At 37.7% G+C, this 27,436-nt stretch overlaps 3 protein-coding genes across 3 annotated transcripts in view; 2 read left to right on the forward strand and 1 right to left on the reverse strand.

The window, feature by feature from the left end:
* The window catches only part of LOC127649319 (disintegrin and metalloproteinase domain-containing protein 33-like), a 121,707-nt gene extending 110,291 nt beyond the window's left edge, over window positions 1–11,416 (reverse strand). The window contains exon 1 of the mRNA XM_052134377.1: window positions 11,130–11,416. Coding sequence (XP_051990337.1) covers window positions 11,130–11,253 — 124 coding nt within the window. The 5' untranslated portion in view covers window positions 11,254–11,416. The remainder of the gene's footprint in view (window positions 1–11,129) is intronic.
* Window positions 11,417–15,977: 4,561 nt separating this feature from the next.
* On the forward strand, window positions 15,978–22,905 carry LOC127645553 (RWD domain-containing protein 4-like). The gene is made up of 7 exons (XM_052129211.1): window positions 15,978–16,170; window positions 16,916–16,996; window positions 20,050–20,159; window positions 20,403–20,553; window positions 20,783–20,894; window positions 21,020–21,069; window positions 22,873–22,905. The coding sequence occupies exons 1-7, from the start codon at window positions 16,147–16,149 to the stop codon at window positions 22,903–22,905; spliced, it is 561 nt and encodes a 186-aa protein (XP_051985171.1). The 5' UTR covers window positions 15,978–16,146.
* A 3,781-nt stretch (window positions 22,906–26,686) lies between these two features.
* Window positions 26,687–27,436, forward strand: part of LOC127651409 (RELT-like protein 1) — a 29,495-nt gene continuing 28,745 nt past the window's right edge. The window contains exon 1 of the mRNA XM_052137215.1: window positions 26,687–26,913. Within this exon, the coding sequence (XP_051993175.1) occupies window positions 26,880–26,913 (34 nt within the window). The 5' untranslated portion in view covers window positions 26,687–26,879. The remainder of the gene's footprint in view (window positions 26,914–27,436) is intronic.

The following is a 27,436-nucleotide window of genomic DNA, read 5'->3' on the forward strand; positions in this document are numbered from 1 at the left end:
AATGTGAACCGTGTCCGAACGTTGTTCCAACGTCTAATGGAGACTAGGTTGACTATAAACCTGTCCAAATGTGAGCTTGCTCGAGCAACGATGTCCTATTTGGGAAAGGAGGTGGGTCAGGGTCGAGTACATCCTTTGTGGGCTAAAGTGCTCTCAATAGAAAATTTCCCTACGCCCTGTACTAAGAAGGAACTGATGAGATTTATTGGGATGGCTGGCTACTATCCTAGTTTTTGCCCTAATTTTTCATCTGTCCCTTGTCCTTTAACTGATTTGTTAAAGAGTTCTGTTAAGTTTGAGTGGTCTTCGCAATGTCAACGAGCATTTGAGAATATGAAACTGTTGAAGTCTGCTGCTCCTGTTTTAGCAGCTTCACAAAGTGATAGTCTGTTCAAATTTCAGGCTGACGCAAGTCAAGTTGGAGTAGGAGCAGTTCTCCTTTATACTCATTCAGATGGGATGGACCATTCAGTTAGCTATTTCTCACATAATATGTCAGAAAAATTACTCTGTTATCGAGAAGGAGACACTTGCATTTAATTTGGGCCCTTCAACATTTTGGGGCTGATAATGTATTAGCTGATACCCTGTCACGTGCGCCTGTGGAGGAGTGAGGCGGTGGATGTACTGAATTATATTGTTGTGGATTTTTTTTTTGGTGTTATAACCCAGTTATTATGGTTTGGTTGTTTCTTAGTTTTTTGAGGTCTGATTGGTGACAAGGGCATGACTTAAGCGCACCTGAATATCTTCATGGCACCTTATTTAAACAACGTGCAGACGTGAATTGGGGTGGCTTCTAAGCTGTTGCTTAGGCAGTTTGTTAGACCTGCACTCTGGTTTTGAGAACTTTTGTTTTGGTTTCATTTGTTCATTTATTCTTACTTAACCAAGTATTTCAGAGCTCCAGACTGCGACTAAAATTTGCGAACAAAAATAATTGATTGCGCCACTGGCGACAGCCGGGTTGTGTGCATTCATATGTGGTTTATCAGAAAACATCTTGTGAGTTATTGAATATATTTTTAGAACACGCACAACCAGTGTGTTCCGCGCCGCATTTCACCCCTTTCAGTTTCTGAAGAGCGCGCTGCACCGCACGCAACAACAATACCAGCGTGAGTGAGTCATGAACAAATGACTCTTTTGAACCGTATCTTTTTCATGAATCACCCAAAAAAGAACTGAGGGTTTGAACTCAGGGCCTCAGGTTAGCAGTTTGAATCAGATTCACTTTCTCTGCGAATCATCCATCAGTGAGCTCACAACTGGGAGTGTGGAAATGTCAAAATAAGATTCCCATGTGTATTTCAGGCTTCTTTATAATTAAAAGTCCCGTATTGTGTACCACATTTTTCTTCTGGTAATTAATGATTGGGATTGGAGTAGCACAATAAACTGCATCTGGGATTTCATTCAATTTGTACTCTTGTAGTCTCTGTGTCCTGGGGCCATCCGGTAAAAGAAAAGAAAGACTAAGGCAATATTTTAAAACAATTAAAATTGTATATATATATATATATATATATATATATATATATATATATACATACATACACACACTTGTGACAACTGAGGGACTTGTACACAACTATTGCTCAAGGTGCAACCATTCATTGATGCTCAGGAAGACACTAATATAAGATTCTGAAGAGCAGTACTAAATAAAAAAATATTTTATGTCTTATATTTGTATAAATGAAAGGGGTGTGGACATTTAAGAGACAAAGGGAATGCAAACTTATCTTCTCAACTATATATACTGTTTATTAAACCTTCAATGAATGGGTTATCAGCTGACTTCCTTTTCTTTGGCTTTCTATTTTTTTTCTGAACAGCAATCTAAATCAAGGAAATCTGTGATTTGGCAACTAAAAACAGCCCTTTGGCTACTTAACGTTTCAGTTTAGAAGCCAATGGCTCTGAAGTCATTATTTTATTCTGGAGCCCTGTATATATAAAAGCTTGTTCAAGCATGATCAAATTGTACGCAACTGAGTGTTGCACTTGCAATGCAAAGAACATGGGTACCAAGTTGACATGTGGGCCGAAAGTGACATAGAAGACGTGATTGCTTCAGCAATTGAATATTTAATCTCACATTGCAACATGATCACACGGGAAGTCAGCATGTTGTTTGCAAGAGTTCCTGTACCCTAGGAACAGCCAAATAATGCTGACTCACCAACACGCACCATCTCCTATCAGACATTTTTGCATCATCTTCCCCTGTGATGTGACTGGAAGCATGTTGCGTCAGCAGCATGGGAGACCCGGTTTCAGATCCAGCATTGAAACAAGTATCGTGTTTGCATAATCAGTGATGAGCTCGATTCAGAGGATGCATTTTCCCCCTCTAACATAACATTTTTACCACACTGATGGTTAGGTTTAGGTTTGGTGCTTGAGCCACAGGGTACAGTTTTTAAAACAGACATTCCTCTTCACTGTATTCCAGCCTGTGGCTATACGCCCAATAATACTTACCACTTTGGCCACTGGGGGCAGTGTTTCGAATTTCAGTAAGCACAGAACGATTTTAGCTAAAGAAAAGTCAATCTACTAAGTTCCATCCACTAAGTTTATTCGCATATCAAGCATTTCCATTCAGGATTTCTTATGTGCAATTTATTTTATACTTGACCTAATCTTGCACATATAACTGTCCCCAAAGCAGGGAGAGGTCAATCCGCTGCTCCATCATGATGAGGTTGCTCCCTCATGATAAAGCACATTACGTAGTGGATGGAAACGTGCCGCAATTCATACTTTCTTAAGTCTAATTTTTAGAAATGCGCTTAAAAAATGCAAAACATTTTGGATGGAAACCCAGCTTTATCTGGCTTTTTGTCTCCGCTGATTCACACTCTCTGATTACATCTCTGATTACATCTCTCTCTCTCTCACACTCACATACATACACACACACACACAAACAAACACACTCCCTTTCTCTCATAACATAGAACCTAAGAATTTAAATGTATAATTCTGATTCATACAGCCTTCAATATTTTGCTCAAATCAAATGCCATGAGCAGTCCTTGTGTAGGAAGGCACTAAAGTCTTCGTCATTGTTTTTAGAACAATTTAAATGCAATGTCTTAAGCCTTCATCAAACAATTAAGGAAAACTTTATGCAGCTCTAAAAGATGCATGGTGGAATTTCAGCACTACTATTCAAAACTAATAACAACAGAGCCTTAAAACTTGATTATACACAAAATTCAGAACATTTAAAAAGTATACAGTATTTAAAATGCTAAAATTTGACAAATAATAGTTGTATAATGTCTAAATATATACCCAAATGCATATCTTGTGATACAATTAAAGTACAAATGAAGTTAACAAGTTAACTAAAGTTCGGGAGCGGACCACGCCTCAACCAATCAGCTTCTGCCCGTCAACGCACTTATACAGAACCAACCTCCTCAGCTCCGTTTGTCTCAGTTTCTCGACTCCACCCAACCCTCCCCTTCTAACTCATCCCTTCAACCCCCCCCCCCACATTCCTCAAGTCTCTAAACTCCCCTTCTAACTCATCCCTTCAACCCCCCCCTCACTTTCCTCAAGTCTCTAAACTCCCCTTCTAACTCATCCTTTCAACCCCCCTCACTTTTCTAAAATCTTTAAACTCCCCTTCAACTCATCCCTCCAACCCCCCCACCCACATACACACCTTCCTCCACAGTCCGCATCCAGGGGGTCTTCCAGCCACCTGGCTTGCTACCTAGCGAGACGAAGCCCCCACTCTGAGTCTCCCCGCCAAGACTCCCGGATCGAGGACCTCAACATCCTTCCCTCCCTATTTCATCCAAACACGACCTTTCGATAAAAATACTTCATCTTCATTGTTGAGGCGTGGTCTTTGCTAGTGAACAAGCTGTAATGCCGCTCCCTACATGCATACTATGCAGTCTGCATAGGGCACCATCTTACTCAAGAAAGTCCACCAGCTGCCCTTACTTGCATGTTATACGTTATTCAAGGACCTGAAAGCAATTGCGGAACACAGACGATCACTTCACGCTCACCCCTACACACCAGCAATCTGCCTCCAATGTCACAGTATCATATTTTCTTATTTATCATATATCTTATCATAGTGTAGGTTCTGAATTTATTTGTTTATTTATTTTAAAAAAATGCTAATTTTTTTTATTCAAATTAATGGTAACATTTAGAAATGTACATGTAAAAAATATCAATATAGCATAATATCCCATAATTGTGTATACATAATTTTGCATAATTTTGTTTTCTTAAGTTGGGGAAGAAAAATTATTACCATCATCATCATCATTATCAATAAAAAGGGTTACACATATTACCCTTCCGGACAAAAATGACCGCAAATACCAAAGGAAGGTGCCATTTTTCAATACCATAGGAGGGTTAAAAGACATGAATAAACAAACAAACCATAGAGAATTTATAATGACACATTTTGGGCCTACTCAATGAGAAAAGATTGTTTTATAATAAGATTCCATCCAACTAAAGTTGCTTTCATAAGGAAAACAACCATTATCTATTGTGTGAGTCAATTTATGAAGTCATTATCTTGATAGAAAAACTGTAATCCAGGGACTAATGGAACATTCCAGAAACAAGAGGCTTTTTAGCCATACTGATGAAACCCAAAGTCATCCATCTTTCTTCTCATCGCATAAACATAAGGCGTATAAATGAATAATGGTACTTTAACTAACCCATGCAGCTGTGTCGTCCACAAAGCGCTGTGGGTAGATCACTGCAAAAAGCCTGTCTTATTTATATCTCCTGTGCTATTATGTGCATATTTCAAATAGGTCTACAATGCACAAACCTGTACCTTCTTCTGAGCGAATACTTCTGTCACATTTTGTAATGTAGCTTGGTTTGTATCTGATTCAACACAACCATTATTCTCTTCCAGCATTCGTCCTCTTTTACATTTTTAAAGCCGAATAATTCTCCCACAAATAGCAAAGTATGATGAGAGCACAGGGGCTGGTCCCCTGTCTAAACCCTGAATAAGACCTTTGAATGCAACATAAGACTATTTACAGTCCTTGCCAGTTGAAATTCCTCTTCTTTTTAATTCTTCTTCTTCACAATTGTCTGCAATGAATTTAGCTTGAACAGCTTAAAGTGACTACGTTAATTTTTTAAGATAATTTCAGCCTTATGAACTATCTATTTTTGGTTTTTACACACATTATACTTTAAGAAATTAAAGCTTACCTAAAACTTTAACATTATTCTTTTGCATCCTTGAATGCACTGGTATTTCTTTTGGAAATGCAACGCTAGTTTTACATTACTATGCAACCAGACATTTTCTCTATCTGAGATAAGCTTTCTGCATCATTTATAATCAATATGTAAGCATAAACAACAAATGAGGCTACAATATCAATATTTTAAAGAGATAGTTCACTAAAAAAAAAAAATATTCTGTCATTATTTACTCACCTTCATGACATTCCAAATCTGTGGCACACCAAAAGAGATGTTTAACAGAATGTCTGAGCTGCTTCCTTATCCATACAATGAATGTGGATGGGGATCATGGGCTGTCAAGCCAACATCACTACTCAAAAAGTCAGCATTTTGCTTCAGAATGTTCCAATACACAGACATAAATCCCAATCCGCAGAGTTCCTGACAAGCGCCATATCCCATTGAACATTTTTGCATCAGTTCAACATTTTTCACCTGTTCCTGTGGCATGACCAGAAGCGCGTTGCGTCGACAGTGTGGGAGACCCAGGTTTTTGCGATACAGAGATTCCATTTTCCCTCTATGATTATATTTTTACTCCACTGATGGTTACTGTAAGTTTAGGGTTTGGGAGAAGAGTTAATACTTATTACTCTTCAATTTCTTACATTTTTACAGCTAAAAACCACTCACTTTCAGTGCCACTCTGTGGACATTTCAAACAGATACAGGTGCTCACACATGCTCATATGTTCAAAAACAGTTCCCGCTTCGGCCACTGGTGGCAGTGCTTCCAGTTTCAGTAAACGCAGACCGAGTTTTGCTTAAAGGGCACCTATTATGGAATTTTGAAAATTACCTTTCATGAAGTGTGTAACATAGATTTAAGTGAACAAAAACATCCTGCAAAGTTTTATATATGAAAGTTCAACGTAAAAAAAGTTATTGTCTCTCAAAAGTAGGAGTCAACTCTGAGTCAATTTAATGAATAGTTTTTTCAATGAGTCAGTTTCCTTTTCGTTGTGACGTCAAGATGAAAAATTATCAAATTGTCCGCGCCCACTCATTGCGTGCGCAGACACCAGGGAAAACTTGAAAACATCATGTCGACAACAAGACGCTGTGTTCTGAAGTGCATATCAAAAGTGACCTTTTTTCACTGCCCAGGGACGAGCATGTGAAGAATCAGTGGCTAGAGTTTATATTTACAACTATACCACACAAGTATAGCCCGAACCTTGTGCCGTGTTCGCGTCATTTTAATGACGATTGCTTTATGAACATGAATGCTTTCAAGTGTGGATTTGCGAGCCGGTTGATACTGAAGGAAGGTTCAGTACCAAGTTTATTTGGATCAGCTTCCTCCTCCAAATCACAACCTGTAAGTATTAGTATTAATTGTTGCTTTTATGTGTTTTTTAGCATGCTTAATAAGTATTTGTGTGTGTTGTGTAAGTTACGCTCAGCACAGCTTCTAGGTCTCCAATGTCAATTTTTTTGAAATATGTGAAATGTTTGTCGATGTTATTGGAGTTGTCATAAAGAATAGAGCAATAACTTGTAGTAATGCAGTGCTTTATCAATATGTTTATGCGTTGGGCTAACGCAAACAATAACTGATTGGGTGTTTACCACCGAACTTTGGGCTATGATCGCTAACATAAATCAACTCAAATTCATTCTCTGATTTTGATTTTTTTACTACAAAGCGGTGATGGGCGTTCCGTTTCCGACAATCTCTGCACAGAGTATACCAATCACAACTGACTGGGTCATCTGACCAATCACCGCAGATTAGCGTCACGCAAAGGAGGGGTTTGGAAAAACGAGTCGTTGAACGAATCATTTGGGAGTTGGTGAGCAAATAAGGTAAACATAATTGCATATTATAAGACAACAAAAGTGTTTTTTGTCATTGCATGCATGCAAAACTGTTGTTGGGGACTCCCAAAACAATATTAGGAACATTTTAAATGCCATAATAGGTGCCCTTTAAGAAATTTCAACCTACTATTTCCATATTCACAGTGAGATCAGTCTGGTCAAACTCCAAAAAGGACAAAAAAGCACCATAACAGCATCATATACAGTACTGCCCTACAAAACAAAAAGGCAGTAACTGCATTTTTGGTCAAAAATGAGTTATTATCATTTTCATGACATTCAAGGCATCCTTTGTTATGTAACAAAACATCTTATCTCAAATGTGTGTCGTTTTGGAGAAAAATGGTAGTCGTTTGTACAGTAACTGCAAAAAGCCCTAGTGAAACAAAGCAAGAGTACAGTAACATCCATTACTGTATTCTTGTTATGTTTTACCTAACAAAAAATAACCCTGTTGCTGCGCAGTGAAGTTACTGTTTCCATGGTGAACACACACAGCTGACTTCGCGGCATCCTCACGGGACGGTTTTAACATTTGCGATTTCACACTTCTAACTTCACACAAATTTTGTTTGAGATGGCACAAAGCCGGGAAAGAAGATGGTCGAAATGGCATTGAAAAGAAAATACCCGGAGAATGGTAAGTAACAGTGACAGATTAAACATTTAGAGGCTAGGCTATCACAATATAAACACCTGTCAGCCACCAGGGCGGGACTTCCTCTCAGAGGTCCATTCAGATAGCATTATGCTAATTGACAGGCGATGTTTTAAATAGCTTTGCTTACCTGCCCCTGATCCTCCCTGCTCCTAGCTGTAACTTTATCCTCTGTAACTTCACATCATCGCCGATGCCATGTCATCATTTTGTTGTTCATGTCACAAAGTTATAATCCAACCAGCGGTGGAAAAATATTCAATAACTAGTAAAGCATGTGGTCCTATTCAAAATAAATTTTCCCAATTTGGGCCTTGACACAGCTTAGCAATGTGAGACTTTAAGCAGCCGTTTCAGCATCAGAACAGCTTCTGGGTGGAAAATATTGACCTAAAATGGTCAAATTAGTTTGGGTTTGGTATATCCATGTTCAGGAAAACAAATGGTTCCAATTATTTCAAATACAGTGTATAACACACCCAGAGCCCAAGTTGTGGCAAAATAGTTTTTGGAGAATCTGTAGTTACCGCCTTTTTCCTTGGTATGGTGCCACGTTTTTGGTAAGTAATACAAAGCAAGAATACAGTAACTGCAAAATAGGGGTAAAATATCAAATTAAATATGAGGATTGATATGTACAAAGAATAAGCTAATATAAAGTAACAAAACAGCCACATGTCCAATAATCTACCTACAACTACTTAGGCTGGATGACAGGATAACTTTAAAGTCATTTTTCTCAGTTCTGCACTCTGCGTAGTTACTGCCTTTTTGCTTTGTAGGGCAGAGTACTGTGCAACAGTTTTAGGTGCTTGTGAAAAATGTTGAGGATTTCTTCAAAAATAATGACATAAATAGTTTTCTTAAGTTCACTTAATGTCATACAAATTCCAGTAAACATAAAAAAGTTAAATCAATATTCAGTGTGACCACCTTTGCATCTAAAACAGCACCAATTATCCTACTTACACCTGAACACCGTTTTTCTTATTTGTTGTCAGATAAGATGTTCCAAGCTTCTAGGAGTATTCGCCTCAATTATTCTCTCTATTTATACTGTCTCAATTGCTTCTGTCACTTCATGTAATCGCAGTGGGGGGGTTCTGTGGGGGCCATGACATCTGTTGCAGGGCTCCATGTTCTTCTATTCTAATCTTTTCAATTTGCAAAACTAATGTTTGGGAGTCTAACATTTATATTTGCAATTGACATGCTGAAACTGAAGATATAAATAACCATCTTTAGACAAATGCTTATGTGAAAAATCTTATGTGCCTAACGTTTTTGCACAGTACTGTAAGTCATTCAACTTGGACTTGATTGCAACTCCTTAAGCCCACATCTTCTGTGTTCGTTTGAAAACTCACATTTTCGGAAGAAGACAATGCTGTTTTAATGTGGATGGGAGTCGTAGCATAGCTAAACCATTGCATTTTCAAATGAAAACGGATTAGTGTGGATGTGGCCTGAATCTTCTTAAGACATATGACAGCTTGGTAACATTTTATAATAAGGTTTGTCAACATTTGTTAATGTATTGGGTAACATTAACGAACAATGAACGACCATTTACAACAACTAATTCCCGTTCAGTCAGTTAAGATCAGTGAACATGAACACACAGATTTGGTGTAAATTGACCTACCTCTGTACGATCATTCGAATAGAGACATTTTCCAAGAACAAGTGATGCTATTTTTTTCCATTTAATTAGTCTACAAAAGGAATCAAATCTATTCAAATCCTCTTGAATGTGCCCAATCACTCACTGTTTGATAAGCTGCTTCACTCATGTCCGTCTGCAGCCGAAAGCCATTCACACATCTTCCCAAAGTAAGATATGTCGATCATCATTCTTTTGTCTGTTTTCTACCCATTAACACTCTTTTAAAAGCCCATCAAATCTTGAAAATCTGGATTGACAGCTGAGGTCACCTTTCACATTCACTGTATGGAAAAGAGCAGCGTGGACATTCTGCAGAAATTCCTTTTGTGTTCCACAGAGGAAAGTAATACACACAGTTTCAAAAGACACGAGCTCCAGCAAATAATGACAGAATTTTCCTGTTGGAGTGAACTGTATCTTTGACATCAGTTTCTCCGCTCAGTACAATAGCCTACCTGCTGTTACTAATATCTCTTGCCTGTCGAAGGTCATATCGCTTGTAGCTTGTTACAAATGCATTAAAGGTCTGCCACGCAGTGTGAAGACTGAAGTTCAGCGCAGGTCCCAGAGTCCCAAGTCAAATATCAGAGAGATGTAAGAACTTTTCCCAAACATGCAGCACATGCGGAGATCTCTTGCTGTGGCTTTCAGAAAGCGCGAACGTGACATCCAGAGACTAAGATCCAGTTTGATCGTCTTTAAAACACAGTGTTGAAATGACAAGGAAACTGAGCCTGTGATGAAATGTTCTGTGGAAAAGAAAGTGAACCGACATCCTTTTTCCTCACAGAGAATCTGGCAAAATGCCGGTGATGAACTTCTCGGTGTTTATCATCATATATATATATATATATATATAGCCTAATGATGGAATTTCAACGTCAATATAAGCGCGAGGGGGTTTGAAGGAAGTAGGCTCTGATGCATCGCTCCTCACATCCGCGTTGCCTTTAGTTTAGTTAGTCAGTAAATTTATTCAACGCTCATTTGTAGATTGACTACTTTATAATGACACTGAACTATATCACATTCACAAAAACAGTTTTGGTAGGGAGAAATGAATATTGAATATCAATCACATCGTGCAAAGATCACGCTAAAAATGTATCCCAGAGAAGATATTCCCATTGACTGGCATTGCTTAAGTCACACAAAATACACGTACTTGATATTTTTTTATAACGAGTGGATCCCTAAAATACTTTCAATGTGGAAAAAAATAAATACAATAAAATACATAACCAAGAACAATGCTTGGTGTTTTGATGGAGACGTTTCTTTGTGCTTATTATTAGACTGAACAAATACACTGTTCTCATAATACTATGCAAATTGTTCGCCCTTAGATTCAGTTTGTCAATCCTTGGCTGCAATCATATCTAACTGTGTCTTAAGTGTATACTAGTACTATTGATATTTACAGTCAGCTGAGAATAAAGGTATTTTTTTCGTGTAGGCAGCTCATCACATGGCCATCCTTATATGGAAGGAAACTCAAGTGTTGATTTTTTGCTAAAAATAATTCCGTTTATACAGTAGCGCGAGTAACAAAATAGGTAGGCCTGTTTGTTAAATCTACTCGTCCTTAATCGATTTCCTGATGAAACGTGTTTTTCCCCCTCTGAAAAACTTCTTCGCTGATGATGCGCGCAACTGGTTGATAAAAGGCACCAACTTTCCAAGTGGGTTACTGTAAGTAAAGCTGTTTCTTACCTTCTTCCCAAAGATTTCCATCTACAGTTTCCAATAAGCCGTTCAACAGGAGAATACATAGCATTACAAGCACAGATCGGACCGATGAAATGTGTCCATTTTTCTGTCTATGTTTGGTATACATCCCTGTGGCGGTCTGTGCTGCTCTCCGTCTCGCCTCTCGCTGTAAGCGCCCGCTCTGTTACCCCCGCGCGCCCCGCTGTCGGCGTGAGGGAAAACAAGAAATGGATCTAATTGAGTCAGCTAAGCTCTGCCCTCTCTATTTGCGTGAGCCACAGGAACCATCATATTCGTTCAACTGATCTACTGAGAGCTTAGAAAAGGTCTCGACGGGTAGAATCAGAGTAACGAAGCCTCTGGGCATCTGAAAGCACACGCACATTGGCAGCTTTTCCCTGGCCATAGCCATAGCAAACACAGAATGTTCCCCTTGCATTAAGGTTAGTTTTAGGAACGTTTGGTTCTTTTTTGGAAACCAATTCCTAACGTTTTGGGAATAAACTAACGCCTCCAGAGAACGTTGCAGGATAGATTTTTGTGTAATCACTGATGGATTTTTAGGATTTATATTTATAACCACAAACTAAATTTCATAGAATTTTGCAGGGAAGCAATGTGTGTGTTTGTGTGTGTGTGTGTGGGCGGGTTTGGGTGGTTTACGAGGACATTTTTGGGGGTTACAAACTGGTAATTACAAGGGTATTTTGCAATAAATGTGGGTTATGAGGACATTTCTAGTGTCCGCATAATTCAAATCGCTTAAAAAAAGAAATAAAAAAAACATACTTAACGATTTAGTTTTTGTTTTTAAATGTAAAAATGCAGAAAGATTTTTGTGAGGGTTAGGTTTAGGGGATATAATCTATAGTTTGTACAGTATAAAAATTATTACATCTATGGAGAATCCTCATAATTACATTGTGTGTGTGTGTGTGTGTGTGTGTGTGTGTGTGTGTGTGTGTGTGTGTGTGTGTGAGAGAGAGAGAGAGAGAGAGAGAGAGAGAGAGAGAGAGAGAGAGAGAGAGAGAGAACATGTATTTATCTCTTTGTGGGAACCAAATGTCCCCATAAGGATAGTAAAACCCAACATTTTTGACCTTGTGGGTACATTTTGTCAGTCCTCATGAAATTTTCTGTGAGGGTTAGAGTTAGGGGATAGAACCTATAGTTTGTACCGTATTAAAACCATTATGTCTATGGAAAGTCCCCATAAAACATAGAAAACTTGTGTGTGTGTGTGTGACAACTTAAAAATAACCTATACAGAACGTTCTCTAATGGTTGTTTTTAAGTTATATTTTATAAACATAAACTAACCTTAACGTTTTAGTTGGACAAAATAAAAAGAACTACATTTCCTAATGGCTATTTTTAGGTTTCAGTTTTCATTCAAATTGTTCATTATTTTTATTTTTTTGTATAATATTTGATAATTTATTTGTTAACTTTCAGAGAAGTTGAAAGACAACAATTACTGACATAATGTCAGTAATGTTTTATTAAATTCAATTTGGGCCCCATTCACTTCCATTGTGCCTAATTGTAACACGTTTTTTGCTTTGATATATTTTATATGCTTTTGATAATCAATATTATGCCACAAATGTGGATTGAGCGTAACTTGTACTAAAGCCAGAGCATTCCATTAACCCTGTTCAGATTTTAACGAGTGCAATGCAACCAAATCATATAAATGGTTTACACTCCCAGTAGGCCACCTGCAACTTTGTTTAATCAAGTGATATAAAGGATTGTGTAAAGCCCAACCAATCATGTAATTCAAACTGTGCTTTAAACTGTGGGAGTTAAAGCTTTGGCCAGCAGTCTTGTGCTGAACAAATCACTCAATGCTGCAATATACAACTCTGGAAAAAAAGTAAGAGACCACTGCAAAATTATCAGTTTCTCTGGATTTTGTTTTTATATAAACTATACTGACAACATTTCAAATACAAATATTGTCAAGTTGAATTCTTGTAAACTTGTGGCATATTTTCAAACCAAAAATTATTTAGGGCCTTTAACATGTTTAGAGCATTATATAACAATATATAGTTAATTTAGGGCTGAAGCACCACCACATCATCACAGATTCTCCATCAAATTTCACTGTGGGTGTCTGTTGGAGACGCTGTGCCTTGAAGGCCTCTCCGGGTCTCTGTATGACAATTAGATGACCAGGTGGAGAATCTGTGTTGATCTGGGGGTGCTTCTGCAAAGCTGGAAACTGGCAGATTCATCTTTGTGAAGGACACATGAGTCAAGCCACTTACAACGTTATCTTGGAAAAAAACTTGCTTCCTTTTGCTCTGGCAATGTTCCCCCAGCTGTTTTTTCCAGCAAGACAATACTCAATGCCACACAGCCAGGTCAATCAATGTGTGGATGGAGGACCACCGGATCAAGACCCCTGTCATGGCCAGCCCAATCTCCAAACCTGAACCACAGTGAAAACCTCTGGAATGTGCTCAAGAGGAAGAGGGATGGCCACAAGCCATCAAACAAAGCCTTGCTTGAATTTTTGCAATTTAGGAGCAACGTTTTCAGTACTTTATAGAATAAAACAAACATTTTGTATCTCAAACACATACCTAGAAATAGTAAATCCAGACAAACTGGTAATTTTGTAGTGGTCACTTAATTCATTCCAGAGCTGTGTACTGTTGACTTCACCATGCCATTTGCTCTGCCACATAAGCTTTGGAAGTGGAAAAACAAGATGTTAAACTGAATCAAACTGTACTACTTAAACGTTAATGCATATTGCAGAATGTTCACAAAGGGTGGCGTACCATGGAATAAGAATTTACTTTACTGCATGCACACCACAAAATCTTTTTGTGGATTTGTGGAAAAAATAGCAATGTTGGTGTAAATACTTAAATTAGTAAATCACATGTGAGATGTGCAAGAACATGTGAGTGTGTGTGTTGTGTTTACACAGTTTGATGAAAAATCTGCAGCTGTATCTGCAGAAAAGAAGTACCTTTCTGATCTCACAAAGATAAATGTTCAAAGAGGCCATTTCTCATAACCTACAATCTAAAGAATTGACCAAAAATGAAAACACTGGACTCATATGAGTGAGAACTCAAGAGAAATATCCCATTTCATCTGGTCATGTCACTGTACACAAGATGCCTTAGTCCTATGAGAGAGTGATAAATATTGTGTTTGTGGACAGATGATAAATTATTTATTCGTGACCCTTGTGTCTTTCATAAACTTAGTTTGGGATGGCTTGTTTAATGGCAGAACTTGAAGAGTTCTGGGGAAACAGATTTCAAATTATAACATTAAATCTTCGCCAGAGGTAATTTGACTACTAGGCTGTCAGATGTTAGCAAGGATATAATCTTCTTCCCCCAACTCTCTGATGCACCTTAACTTGGTCTTAAAATGCAGGCAGGTTTATGCAATGATCAGTGCGAGAGAGCTTTAATCTTGAATCTTGATTTAATGAGGAAGTGTTTTTGACCTTTAAACCACAGGAGTTCCACATTTAAATGAGTGAAAATAATCAACACTGATGTTGCTGTTAAGGGCCTTGTACAGAACATCTAAATGAGCTTTGACAGTGTTTCATGATTACTATTTAAATGTTAACAATCATGTATAAGGTGTAAACTTATTTAGTTTTTATGATCACATTTAATGAGTAATGAAGCCCCATCAATTAGAATGCATATGTGAATTAATAAGCTTTAAATAATGCAAACTTAAAAAAATACAAATAAAATGGTGCTGAACTTTAATGGAGTAATGCAGTAGAGAAACATAGTTAGAGGTAGTTAGAGTGGAAAATCATGATATGAGAAAAGTGCAACCAGAAGACAGAAACACTATATTAGGGCTGTCAATTTAAAGCGTTTATTCACTGCGATTAATTTTATTAAAAATAACGTGTTAAAAAAATTATCAAAATCGTAATGCCCCCAGACCGTAACAAGTAAGATTCCTGAGAAATGCAAGCTTGTAGTACCACCTGTTTACTCCAGAGGGCAGTAACTGAAACTTCAGCTGTATGGGCATCGCACTGTTTATACAGTGAACAAAACAACCCTTCAGCAGGTAGCACAACACAGACATGCGTTACGTTCTTGCGTTCAAAACACTTGATTGAGCGCAAATTCGAACTAAGAGATCTCAAGATGTGTTCTAAGTATTAAACTATATTTAACTTGACACAGTGACCTACAAATTTTATGTTTATGACACAACACACCCGAGACGCTACACAAGCATGTCTGACGCAGGTGTAAATTGACAGCCCCTTAAACAAGCCCTCAAAATAAATCTTGAACTGATTGACAAATTCCCTTGTGAAATGGATTGCTGTGAACTGTATGCCAATGAGTGGCTTATGATCAATAATATGGTAGTAAACAATACATTGTATTCTAAAGCCGCTTTTTGTATAGTCTTATCTATGATTAACTCTTCTGCCACAATAATGTAATGCATTTTAATGATCTGAATATTATATATATATATATATATATATATATATATATATATATATATATATATATATATATATATATATATATATATAATGGTTATTAATGCACTGGCAATCTAAACCTTTTGACAATGCCAGTTAGATGCATATTGTTCAGTTTTATTTATGTATTTATTTATTCATTTATTTTATTTTATTGTTTGTTTGTTAATCTGACCCATTCACTGTTCTCCACATACGTACTATAACTTATTTCTTGACGCACTTCTCAATGCCGTGCAAAGAGAGTCTTTTGCCGCCATCGAGGGGCATTGCATGTTCAGTGCATGTCTTTCCTCCAGCCCTGTAGGGGCAGTAATATCACCGTATGAGTGTAGTGACTGAATTAGAGTGTGGTGAGTGGAGGCTGTTCAAGCTCAAACAAAGTATCAGTTGGGATCTTTACAGCATGTTGATCTTCACAAGGGTTTAAAATAGTTTGTTTCGGTTGCAGTGAGCTGCTACGGTAGCTTTTTATGACTGGTTTAAAGTGTTGGACGGACGGGAGGTGAAAATATGTCGGCCAATGAAGATCAGGAGGTGAGACTGGTACAGCTAAAGCTAACGCACATACTAACATAAGTTGACGTGCCAGATGCTCATTCAAAACAGTCCATTAGTGTAACGAATCCTATCTTTGACAACTGAATCACTGGTTTAATGAAAATCATGCTGTCACTGGTTGTGAAATATGTGGCAAGACTGACTGAAATCTAACACTGTACTAGTTGTTTTAAAGGAATAGTTCACCCCAAAATGAGAATTATGTCATTATTTACTCAGCCTTATGTTATTCCAAAAATGTATGACTGTCTTCTACTGAACATGAAGGAATTTTGAAGAATGTTTCCGGTTGCACTTTCAATAGAATGACAGCGGATAGTGATTCCTCTTTTAAGCTCTAAAAAGGACACAAAATGATCATAACAGTAGTCCATGCGACTGGTGCTTATGTCAAGACTTCTGAAGGCATATGATTGGTTTTGGTGAGACAACCTGAAGAAAATCTTTGCATTCGATGCACATTCACAGGAAACAATGGTTCACAGTAGCTTGCATGTGCATGTGAAAACTTAATTTAAAAAATGTTTAATGTGACTGCACCCTAGTATAGTAATGGTACTGAATTATTGCCATATTCATATACCAAAATATTAACATGGTACTCCAAGGTACTTCAGAGAATATTATAGTTCATAGACATTACCATGATGTATTTAAGAAAAGAACATGGTAATGCCATGGTAATTTTTGGTCCGTGGTAACCTATACTTTTTCTCTGCAGATGGAGTTGGAGGCTCTGCGGTCTATCTATGAAGGAGATGACTGCTTTAAGGAGCTCAGCCCAGTGTCCTTTCAGTTCAGGGTAAGAACTACATCTCTGCTCATGCCTTTCACAAACACTTTATACACACACATACAGTGCATTCAGAAAGTATTCAGACCCCTTTATTTTTTTTTTCACATTTTGTTATGTTGCTTTTGCTAAAATGCTTTAAATTATTACATTTTTCACATCAACCTACACTCCATACCCAATAATGACAAAGCAAAAAACAGTTTTTTGATAACTTTTCTAAAAAAGAAAAACTGAAATATCAAGTTTAGTGGTTTTATATCACAAGTGATCAAATATTACATTAGCATAAGTATTTAGACCCTTTGCTATGACACTTGAAATTTAGCTCAGGTGCAACCCATTTCTCTGAATCATCTTTGAGATGTTTCTACACTTTTATTGGAGATTGGAAGTGATTTGGAAAGGCAAAAGCCTTTCTATATAAAGTCCCACAGCTGAAAATGCATATCAGAGCAAAAACCAAGCCATGAGGTCAAAGGAACTGACTTCAGAGCTCAGAGACAGGATTGTGTCGAGGCACAGATCTGGGGATGGCCACAAAAACATTTAAGCTGCATTGAAGGTTCCCAAGAGCACAGTGGCCTACATAATTCTTAAAGGGCACCTATTATGGCATTTAAAATGTTCCTAATATTGTTTTGGGAGTCCCCAACAACAGTTTTACATGCATGCAATGACAAAAAAACACTTTTGTTGTCTTATAATATGCATTTATGTTTACCTGATTTGCTCACCGACTCCCAAATGATTCGTTCAACGACTCATTTTTCCAAACCCCTCCTTTGCGTGACGCTAATCTGCGGTGATTGGTCAGATGACCCAGTCAGTTGTGATTGGTATACTCTGTGCAGAGATTGTCGGAACGAAACGGAACGGCCATCACCGCTTTGTAGTAAAAAATTTGAGTTGATTTATGTTAGCGATCATAGCCCAAAGTTCGGTGGTAAACACCCAATCAGTTATTGTTTGTATTAGCCCAACGCATAAACATATTGGTAAAGCACTGCATTACTACAAGTTATTGCTTTATTCTTTATGACAACTCCAATAACATCGACAAACATTTCACATATTTCAAAAAAATTGACATTGGAGACCTAGAAGCTGCGCTGAGCGTAACTTACACAACACACACAAATACTTATTAAGCATGCTAAAAAACACATAAAAGCAACAATTAATACTAATACTTACAGGTTGTGATTCGGAGGAGGAAGCTGATCCAAATAAACTTGGTACTGAACCTTCCTTCAGTATCAACCGGCTCGCAAAGCAATCGTCATTAAAATGATGCGAACACAGCACAAGGTTCGGGCTATACTTGTGTGGTATAGTTGTAAATATAAACTCTAGCCACTGATTCTTCACATGCTCGTCCCTGGGCAGTGGAAAAAAAGGTCACTTTTGATATGCACTTCAGAACACAGCGTCTTGTTGTCGACATGATGTTTTCAAGTTTTCCCTGGTGTCTGCGCGCGCAATGAGTGGGCGCGGCCAATTTGATCATTTTTCGTCTCGACGTCATGACGAAAAGGAAAATGACTCATTGGAAAAACGATTCATTACATTGACTCAGAGTCGACTCCTACTTTTGAGAGACAATAACTTTTTTTACAGTGAACTTTCATATATAAAACTTTGCAGGATGTTTTTGTTCACTTAAATCTATGTTACACACTACATGAAAGGTAATTTTCAAAATTCCATAATAGGTGCCCTTTAAATAGAAGAATTTTGGAACAACCAGGACTCTTCCTAGAACTTCCTAGAACTTCCCACCCTGACCAAACTGAGCAATCGGGGAAGAAGGGCCTTGGTCAGAGAGGTGACCAAGAACATGATGGTCAATCTTGTTGAGCTCCAGAGATCATGTGTGGAGATGGGAGATACTTACAATAGGACAACCATCACTGCAACACTCCACTGATCTGGGCTTTATGGCAGAGTGGCCAGAGGATAGCCAATCCTTAATGCAAGACTCATGAAAGGCCACTTTGAATTTGCAAAAAAAATACCTAAAGGTCTCTCAGACTTTGAGAAACAAGATTTCATCAGACCATCATCACCGATCCTCCACCTGTTCGTCTAATGTTTAGACAGAGACCTGGAGACGCCTTCAAGCCACAGTGTCTCGCACCCACTTGAAATTTGGTGGAGGATCCGTGATGATCTGGGAGGGCTTCAGCAAGGCTGGAATCTGGCAGATTCGTCTTGCTTGAATCAAGGGGTAAAGGGAATCAAGCCACGTACAAGGTTATCCTGGAAGGAAACTTGCTTCCTTCTGCTCTGACAATGTTCCCCAACTCCGAGAATAGTTTTTTTCCAGCAGGACAATGCTCCATGCCACACTGCCAGGTCAATCAAGGTGTGGATGGAGGACCTCCGGATCAAGACCCTGTCATGGCCAGCCCAATCTCCAGACTTGAACCACATTGAAAACCTCTGGAATGTGATCAAGAGGAAGATGGATGGCCACAAGCCATCAAACAACACCTATCTGCTTGAATTTTTGCACCAGGATTGGCATAAAGTCACCCAACCCCAATTTAAAAGACTGGTAGAAAGTATCCCAAGACGCATGGAAGCTGTGATTGAAAATCAGGGTTAATCCACCAAATATTGATTTCTGAACTCTTCCCAAGTAAAAACATTAGTATTGTGGTGTTTAAAAAGGATATGAACTTGTTTTCTTTGCATTATTCAAGGTCTGAGATCATCTTTTTTGTTATTTTGACCAATTGTCATTTTCTGCAAACAAATGCTCTAAATGACAATATTTTTATTTGGAATTTGGGAGAAATGTTATCTGTACTTTTATAGAATAAAACTAAAATGTTTTTCTCAAACATACCTAGAAATAGTAAATCCAGAGAAACTGATTTTGCAGTGGTCTCTTAATTTGTGTCCAGAGCTGTACATTGATTATATACTGTATATATGTTGGTACATGGTGCTCCAATATACAGTACTTTTTATAAACAGTAAGAATTCCATGGTATTAAAATTGTACTCTTTTGTTAGTGTCAGTGTGATTTGCCTTTTCCTGTTGTTGTATCCAGATAGGAGAACTTCATGATTCTAAATCATTCCTGCTAGAAGTGTCATGGCCAGAGACCTATCCCGAATCTGCTCCGCAAATATCATTAGATGCCTTTTTCAACAAAAACATGTAAGTTGTTCACGCTGTTGTTGTTTTAGCCTTTAATTTTTAGCTTTTCTGGGCTGAAATATTCTGACCTAAGTTCATAGATTATTGGTTGACATAGATTTGTCTGATAGTATGTGCCTGCCACATTTTTGTTAAGCAATGCATGTTTATATTTTTAACCTTGTATTGGATGGATATTTGAATGTTATAATGCAAGTTGTTTTTGAGTTGCATCAGTGATTAAATCAAACACCTGCTTTTTAGATCAGTGGACACAAAGCGGTACATTCTCTTGAAAATGGGCGAACAGGTAGATGCCAACCTTGGCACGGCCATGATGTACACACTCTTTGAGTGGGCCAAAGAGAACCAGGAAACACTCATGGAAAACCACCAACCTGTGACATCTGCTGTGGTTTGTATCCTTACTATTTAACATTTAAAGTGTTGAGCTCTCTGAATGGATTGAACATTCTTTGGGGTAGTCTGATGCATTTTACCTCAAATAATACTGCAAAAATTCACAATAACATGTGAAAGTCTCTTGTAGGTATGGGAACTGCTTCACTGCGTTCATATTGTTTAGAATTGCTTTATCATTGCTATTATAAATAAATGTAATGGCTCTGTCTACTTTCTCTCAGACCCTGGTATCCAACAGTGATATCATGAATAATTCCACCTCTGTCAGTAAGAAGAAAGAGAAGAAAGAACAACTCACCAAAGCACAGAAGCGGAAACTAATTGGAAGAACAGGTAAGCTTCTATGGCAAAAAAAAACAACAAAAAAACAACCTTTGGAGCCATGGATGATTGTGCTTTCTTACTGCTAGATGTTTTTAAATGCTTATTGATGTGAGATTACTCTTTGCAATGAACAGATAATAAGGGAGAACTACCAAGAGGATGGAACTGGGTAGATGTTATTAAGGTAAGGCAAAATAGTAAGCTTATCTGCAAAAGTCATTTTTGAGTGTGCATAATTCTTAAAAGTTTCTGAGAAAGTTAAAAGTCTAGTTATATAATGTCTGTTGATTGGTAACTCTCTGGGATATCTTGTTTTTCTTTTACATGGGGATCTTGTCCATATGTTGCATCATTTCTGCCCATTAAACAGCATGTAAGTAGTTTGTTTTTGTTTTTAAATATACAGTGGCCCCCAAAGTATTTGAACACCTATGCTAGGGCTGCACGATTATGCCAAAAATCGTAATTGCCGATTAATTCTAAATAAATAGAATTTACATTTGAATACTCATTTTGTTTGTGGCAATTGCATGCCATGTTTTTAATGTAAGCTACACTTCCAAAAGAAGCAAAAACATTCATACTTCATAACTGTTTTATACATTGGTAAATCATGACCTATGTCAAGTGCCTAAATGGTCAACATTATATTGGCCCTCTTAGCAGCATACAAAAAACCCTCGTTAAATTAAATAAATTAATTCTACATAGAAAGCAAGCAACCTCTGCAAAAGCACATTGTAAATAAATAATTGTGATGCAACAGGAGTGTAAATGTAATGGCGTAATTGACACTTTTTACGTTTAGTTAATTGTGGCAGCTGAAATTGTAATCTCGATTCTTTTGTTCAATTAATTTGGAAGCCCTAACCATCGGATAGTGGTACACATGGTAGCAGTGACAGTGTGGCACATCTGTCTGTCTTGTCATGGAAGTTGTAGCGTTTTCGAATTACACGACAAATTGGTGATAGGGGCGAATACATTTCAAAACATTTCACTATCCGACACTTTGCCTGGTCTCCATATTACATTCACAACAGAGTACACACGAGAAATGATGAGATATGAAAACAAATGCGTGATCATATGTTATGCATTTCAGAATATGATGTGTTTGTTTTTAAATCGCCTAAAGGCATCATATATTTTGTTGGTTACGTTTATGAAAAAGTACCTCCTACAAAAAAATCTACCTATTTGCTTACCTGAATGTACAAAAGAATTAGCAATTTCTCTCCAACTCTTCTATTTCTCCACCCGGTTGTGGTACAGTTCAGATGAAACATCAAATAGGCCCTGGTGCTCCTGCCATTGTTCCACTAGTTTTTCATCCATTTGTTCGGTCAAATGAGACTTTCTTGATACCGCAGACATGCTAGTTGATGTTCTGTTGCAGGTACATCAGGACTCCTCCCACTGAAACTTCCCGTGGCCCATTTCTTGCTCTCTCATTGGCTGTAGGTCAACGCTGCAGTTGTATTCAGTCAAAACATATTTCATATTGCACAATTTGGAATCGCAGACGGGTCCAGATATTTAACATCCTAGATATCTCGCTGACACCGGTGACGCGTCGGCACTTCTCTCAAATCGCGTCGTTGATAATTCATACAATGCATTCGTTGCTCACGGGAGTGAGCTCTGATTTGCCTATGATTTCGGGCTTTTGTTAGCGATCTCCACAAAACTGTCGGCGAGCGAAAATCAGGCTTAAAATTGTGTACTGTAAACTCGGCATAAGCCACATTTAAAATGTTATGACTACACTTGCATTAGAATGCTATGACTTTCATTAATATTAAGTGTGACTTAAGTGTTGTAATGTTTTTTGGTGCCACTGTTTTAAATGAAATAGTATCGTAATCGCATGAATTACTTGATTCAAATCTTAATAACTTTTATACAGACATTGCACAACAATGTTGCAGTGAAATGCTTCAGTTTCCTTCAAATTGATTTTTGATGTATCTTGTCTTTTAAACAGTTGAGCAAGACGGGAGGAAAAGAGGAAGATTAGAGAGATGTGCATGAAAGAAAGATGGATTGAAGTAGTGCTGAATGTACGGATGAAATGTGTCTCTGTGCACTTGTTTTTAATGGAAGCTAAAATGAATTCTCTCTGGTCATAATTTAAATTAATGAAAAGCTGCTGCTCTGTCTGTGCCAGAGAGCCAATTTGATACTGAATGCAAGGAACAACTCAGCAGTCATGAAGACATGTGTCCTCTGAGCCACCACAGTGGTGGGTGTTACATTAGCTAAGCAACACCTTTAAATCATGAGAGCGGACGAATGCACAAACTGATGAGACAACTAACACAAAAGTGGTAAACAGAAAAATGCTTGTAATTTTGCCACCAGTAAAACAGTTGGGTGTTATTAAATAAATATAACATCAGTATGATGCTTCATAAAGTGATATTTTCTTTAAAAAAATAAATGCCCATGTGAGTGTATTGGTACTTAAAAGCTGTGTGCGTGATATTAAATGTGCACTCTGTAATTTATTTTGTTTATGTTTCGCTGGCCAGTATGACCAAGTTGGTTAGTTGTCTTGTACTTTATACCAACACCTATTGGTGTAAATGCTGTGTCATGCAAACGTTTTTGTAGGTGCCATTGTAGAAATGCTCTATTCACTGGTGAATTTGTCTCCCGTGATAAATGTTCACTAGCAAAAGTATCTAATAGTAGGAGATAAATTGAGCAGTATTTTGCAAGTCACGTGATCTTAATATGTCAGCTCCCATTAGGTGACCTGCTCCATGTAGAATAAAACAGCATTTTTTTTAGGCCACTGACCTCTGTGGAGCGATATCTCATGTTGAGTGCACATGATTTAATGTTTTTCAAGAGTACATTTTATTTTATTTTTTTTGTGAGTGCACCTTTTAGTTTTACCTTTGCTGCAAACAAAATTTCTTCATTTTTCCACATTACATTTTAAAGATATTTTATGGGGTTATGTGGGCTTTTTTGAGAAATAAAGTGTTTCAAAGTACAGCTTTGTGACTGAAGCCACTGTTGTTTAATGTAAAACAATTGTCCGTGAGGGCATACCATTTTTTTGTCAAGATGGACATTACTCTGTAGAGTATAATTGTCTCTTTCTCATTTCCATTTTCTTTTTTCTGTCTTACTTGGGGGAGATGTGTGAAAGGCTTTTGGCTGCAGATGGCACATGAGTAAAGCAGTATATCATACAACAGAATGAATGGGCACTTATGAGTATTTGAGTAGATTTGATTCCTTTTGAAGACTAATTTAACAAAAAAACTGCATGAAATATTCTTGAAAAATATCTCTGCCTTGGTGGTCTGTTATGAACCACCGAAACAAATTCAAAAACAGCATTTTGGACAGATTTGGTTTTAACTGATGTCACACCTGTTTCTTCTTTGATTTCGTGGGAAGTATGCAGGGGCCTTAAAAGTAATCCAAACGACTCCAGTGGTTTAATTCATGTCTTCTAAAGTCATATGATAGGTGTGGGTGAGAAAAAGATCAGTATTTAAGAACTTTTTTACTACAAATTCTCCACCCTACCCTGTAGGTGGCAAAATAGTGCCAGAAACAAAAGAAGAAGAATGTGATGAGATTTAGGCTATAGTAAAAAGAGTACTTAATTATCGAGCTGTTTCTCACCTACACCAATTATATCGCTTCTAAAGTTATGGATTTAACCACTGGATTTGTATTTATAATTTTATGCTGCCTTAAAGTGTTTTTTGGACATTCAGAGTTTGGCCACCATTCTCTTGAATTGTATGGTCCTACAGACCTGAGTTATTCTTCTAATAATCTTTGAGTACTGCAGAAGAAAGTAAGTCATCCACATGTGAGATGGCATGAGGGTGAGTAAATGATGAGAGAATTGAAATTTTTTGGTGAACTGTCCCTTTAAAAAAGTATTATTTGTATAAGGGAAAGAGCATTTCTTGCTAACTGGTCACCAGTTGTTAAAATTGCACATGTTCCAAGTTGTGATTTTCAAACGAAAACGTATTAGTGTGGACAAAACATTACTTGTACTGTTTTTATACAAGGTGTGTATGTTTTCTCAAATTTTGGACAAGAGCCACATCGTCTCAGAGCCTCTAGAGTCTTCTTGTCCAAGTCGTTTGTTCTTTTGTCACGTAGCGTATACTGATATAAGTCACAAAAGCAGCGATTTGGACAAGAAGATTCCAGAGGTGAACTAATCTTTCTGTTTCTCATAATTTGTAGTTGGCTGCATTAAAAAAATTCCTTATTGGGACTATAATCAAAGTTTGCTTAAAGGGCACCTATTATGGCATTTAAAATGTTCCTAATATTGTTTTGGGAGTCCCCAACAACAGTTTTACATGCATGCAATAACAAAAAACACTTTTGTTGTCTTATAATATGCATTTATGTTTACCTGATTTGCTCACCGACTCCTAAATGATTAGTTCAACGACTCATTTTTCCAAACCCCTCCTTTGCGTGACGCAAAGGTGATTGGTCAGATGACCCAGTCAGTTGTGATTGGTATACTCTGTGCAGAGATTGTCGGAAACGGAACGCCCATCACCGCTTTGTAGTAAAAAAATCAAAATCAGAGAAGGAATTTGAGTTGATTTATGTTAGCGATCATAGCCCAAAGTTCGGTGGTAAACACCCAATCAGTTATTGTTTGCGTTAGCCCAATGCATAAACATATTGATAAAGCACTGCATTACTACAAGTTATTGCTTTATTCTTTATGACAACTCCAATAACATCGACAAACATTTCACATATTTCAAAAAAATTGACATTGGAGACCTAGAAGCTGCGCTGAGCGTAACTTACACAACACACACAAATACTTATTAAGCATGCTAAAAAACACATAAAAGCAACAATTATTAATAAAACTTACAGGTTGTGATTCGGAGGAGGAAGCTGATCCAAATAAACTTGGTACTGAACCTTCCTTCAGTATCAACCGGCTCGCAAATCCACACTTGAAAGCATTCATGTTCATAAAGCAATCGTCATTAAAATGACGCGAACACAGCACAAGGTTCGGGCTATACTTGTGTGGTATAGTTGTAAATATAAACTCTAGCCACTGATACTTCATGCTCGTCCCTGGGCAGTGAAAAAAAGGTCACTTTTGATATGCACTTCAGAACACAGCGTCTTGTTGTCGACATGATGTTTTCAAGTTTTCCCTGGTGTCTGCGCGCGCAATGAGTGGGCGCGGCCAATTTGATAATTTTTCGTCTTGACGTCACAACGAAAATGACTCATTGAAAAAACGATTCATTAAATTGACTCAAGAGTCGACTCCTACTTTTGAGAGACAATAACTTTTTTTACGGTGAACTTTCATATATAAAACTTTGCAGGATGTTTTTGTTCACTTAAATCTGTTACACACTACATGAAAGGTAATTTTCAAAATTCCATAATAGGTGCCCTTTAAGTAGATGTGTTGGGAGGGATTTATCTATTGAAAATTTAACATTTTAATGTAATTCTGCTCAAATGAACGAAATGACTTGAATAAAGCTTCGTTCCTTTTGCTGAACGATACTCAAAGATCCAAGTCAGTAAAATGTTCCGATCTTTCCCATCACAGCACTCTAATGAGGGGCTCAGTAACACAATTTGGAACATAAAGAAATGACAACTCCCCCTAGTGGGTGTAAGTCTTATAACATCTTCCCTATGCGTACAGTACACTGCCGTTTTACATGCACAACTCTCATAATTAACACTTTTTTTCCTGTGCATAAAGATTTTTCTTATCAACTTTTCAGCTCGCAGTTGGCCGTATAGTGTAGAGCTTTGAGTGTAGTAAGAATGCTTATAACTTTAAGAGTGGGACGTTCCTCACAGCAGTGATAAGAATTAGGAAACACTAGCGGCATTCACTCGTGAATAACAGCACAGCTCGAAGCTCACGAGTCTCTGGACACTCGCGTGTCCAGGTCCGAGTTCATCTGTGGTCGAGAGAGCTGCAGTCTCACGGTTGAGCCGATGTCAGATTCCTCATTGCCCAGTACTGCGCCACGTAAGTACAGATCATTTGAAGCAGCATTACATCTTGACACAATACCCACTGAACACAGGGCAACACGATTTGAAATATGAGAATCACACATCCATACGCGTATATGCCATGAGTGTGTTAGTGGCGCATTTAGCAAATACGTGGGGTCTTTTGCGCGAGGTGTGGCTGTCAGTCATAAAGTTATTTGCGGATGTCCTATAATTGATTGCGACCCAGTGCGTACGGAAGCGGCCGTCCGAGGATCGATACTGGTGTCGTGACTCGTGAACAGATGTTGTTAATCCTACATTGCCATTCCACTGTTCCTATCATTAGTTATTATGAGGCTTAAAACATTGCTTAGTCAAAGCTCAACAATAAGGATTTTTTCCCTGCTGTTTTACTTGCCCTGCCAACATTTTCACTGGCCCACCACTAAATAAATAAATTTAAAAAAAAGTATTTTTTTTTTTTTTTATTTAGCAACGTATGTTTTATATTTGCCAAAAAAAAAATTTTCACTATGTGTGGAGTTTTCTTTAAA

Source organism: Xyrauchen texanus, chromosome 1, assembly GCF_025860055.1.
Source record: "Xyrauchen texanus isolate HMW12.3.18 chromosome 1, RBS_HiC_50CHRs, whole genome shotgun sequence".
Taxonomy (NCBI): Eukaryota; Metazoa; Chordata; class Actinopteri; order Cypriniformes; family Catostomidae; genus Xyrauchen; species Xyrauchen texanus.

Excerpts from the sequence above, each read along its gene's own strand:
- LOC127645553 (XM_052129211.1), top strand. The coding sequence starts at position 16,147 with ATGTCGGCCAATGAAGATCAGGAG. Across the intron at positions 20,160-20,402 it reads GCCTTTTTCAACAAAAACAT|ATCAGTGGACACAAAGCGGT; the intron begins GTAAGTTGTTCA and ends CCTGCTTTTTAG. Across the intron at positions 20,895-21,019 it reads GAAACTAATTGGAAGAACAG|ATAATAAGGGAGAACTACCA; the intron begins GTAAGCTTCTAT and ends TGCAATGAACAG.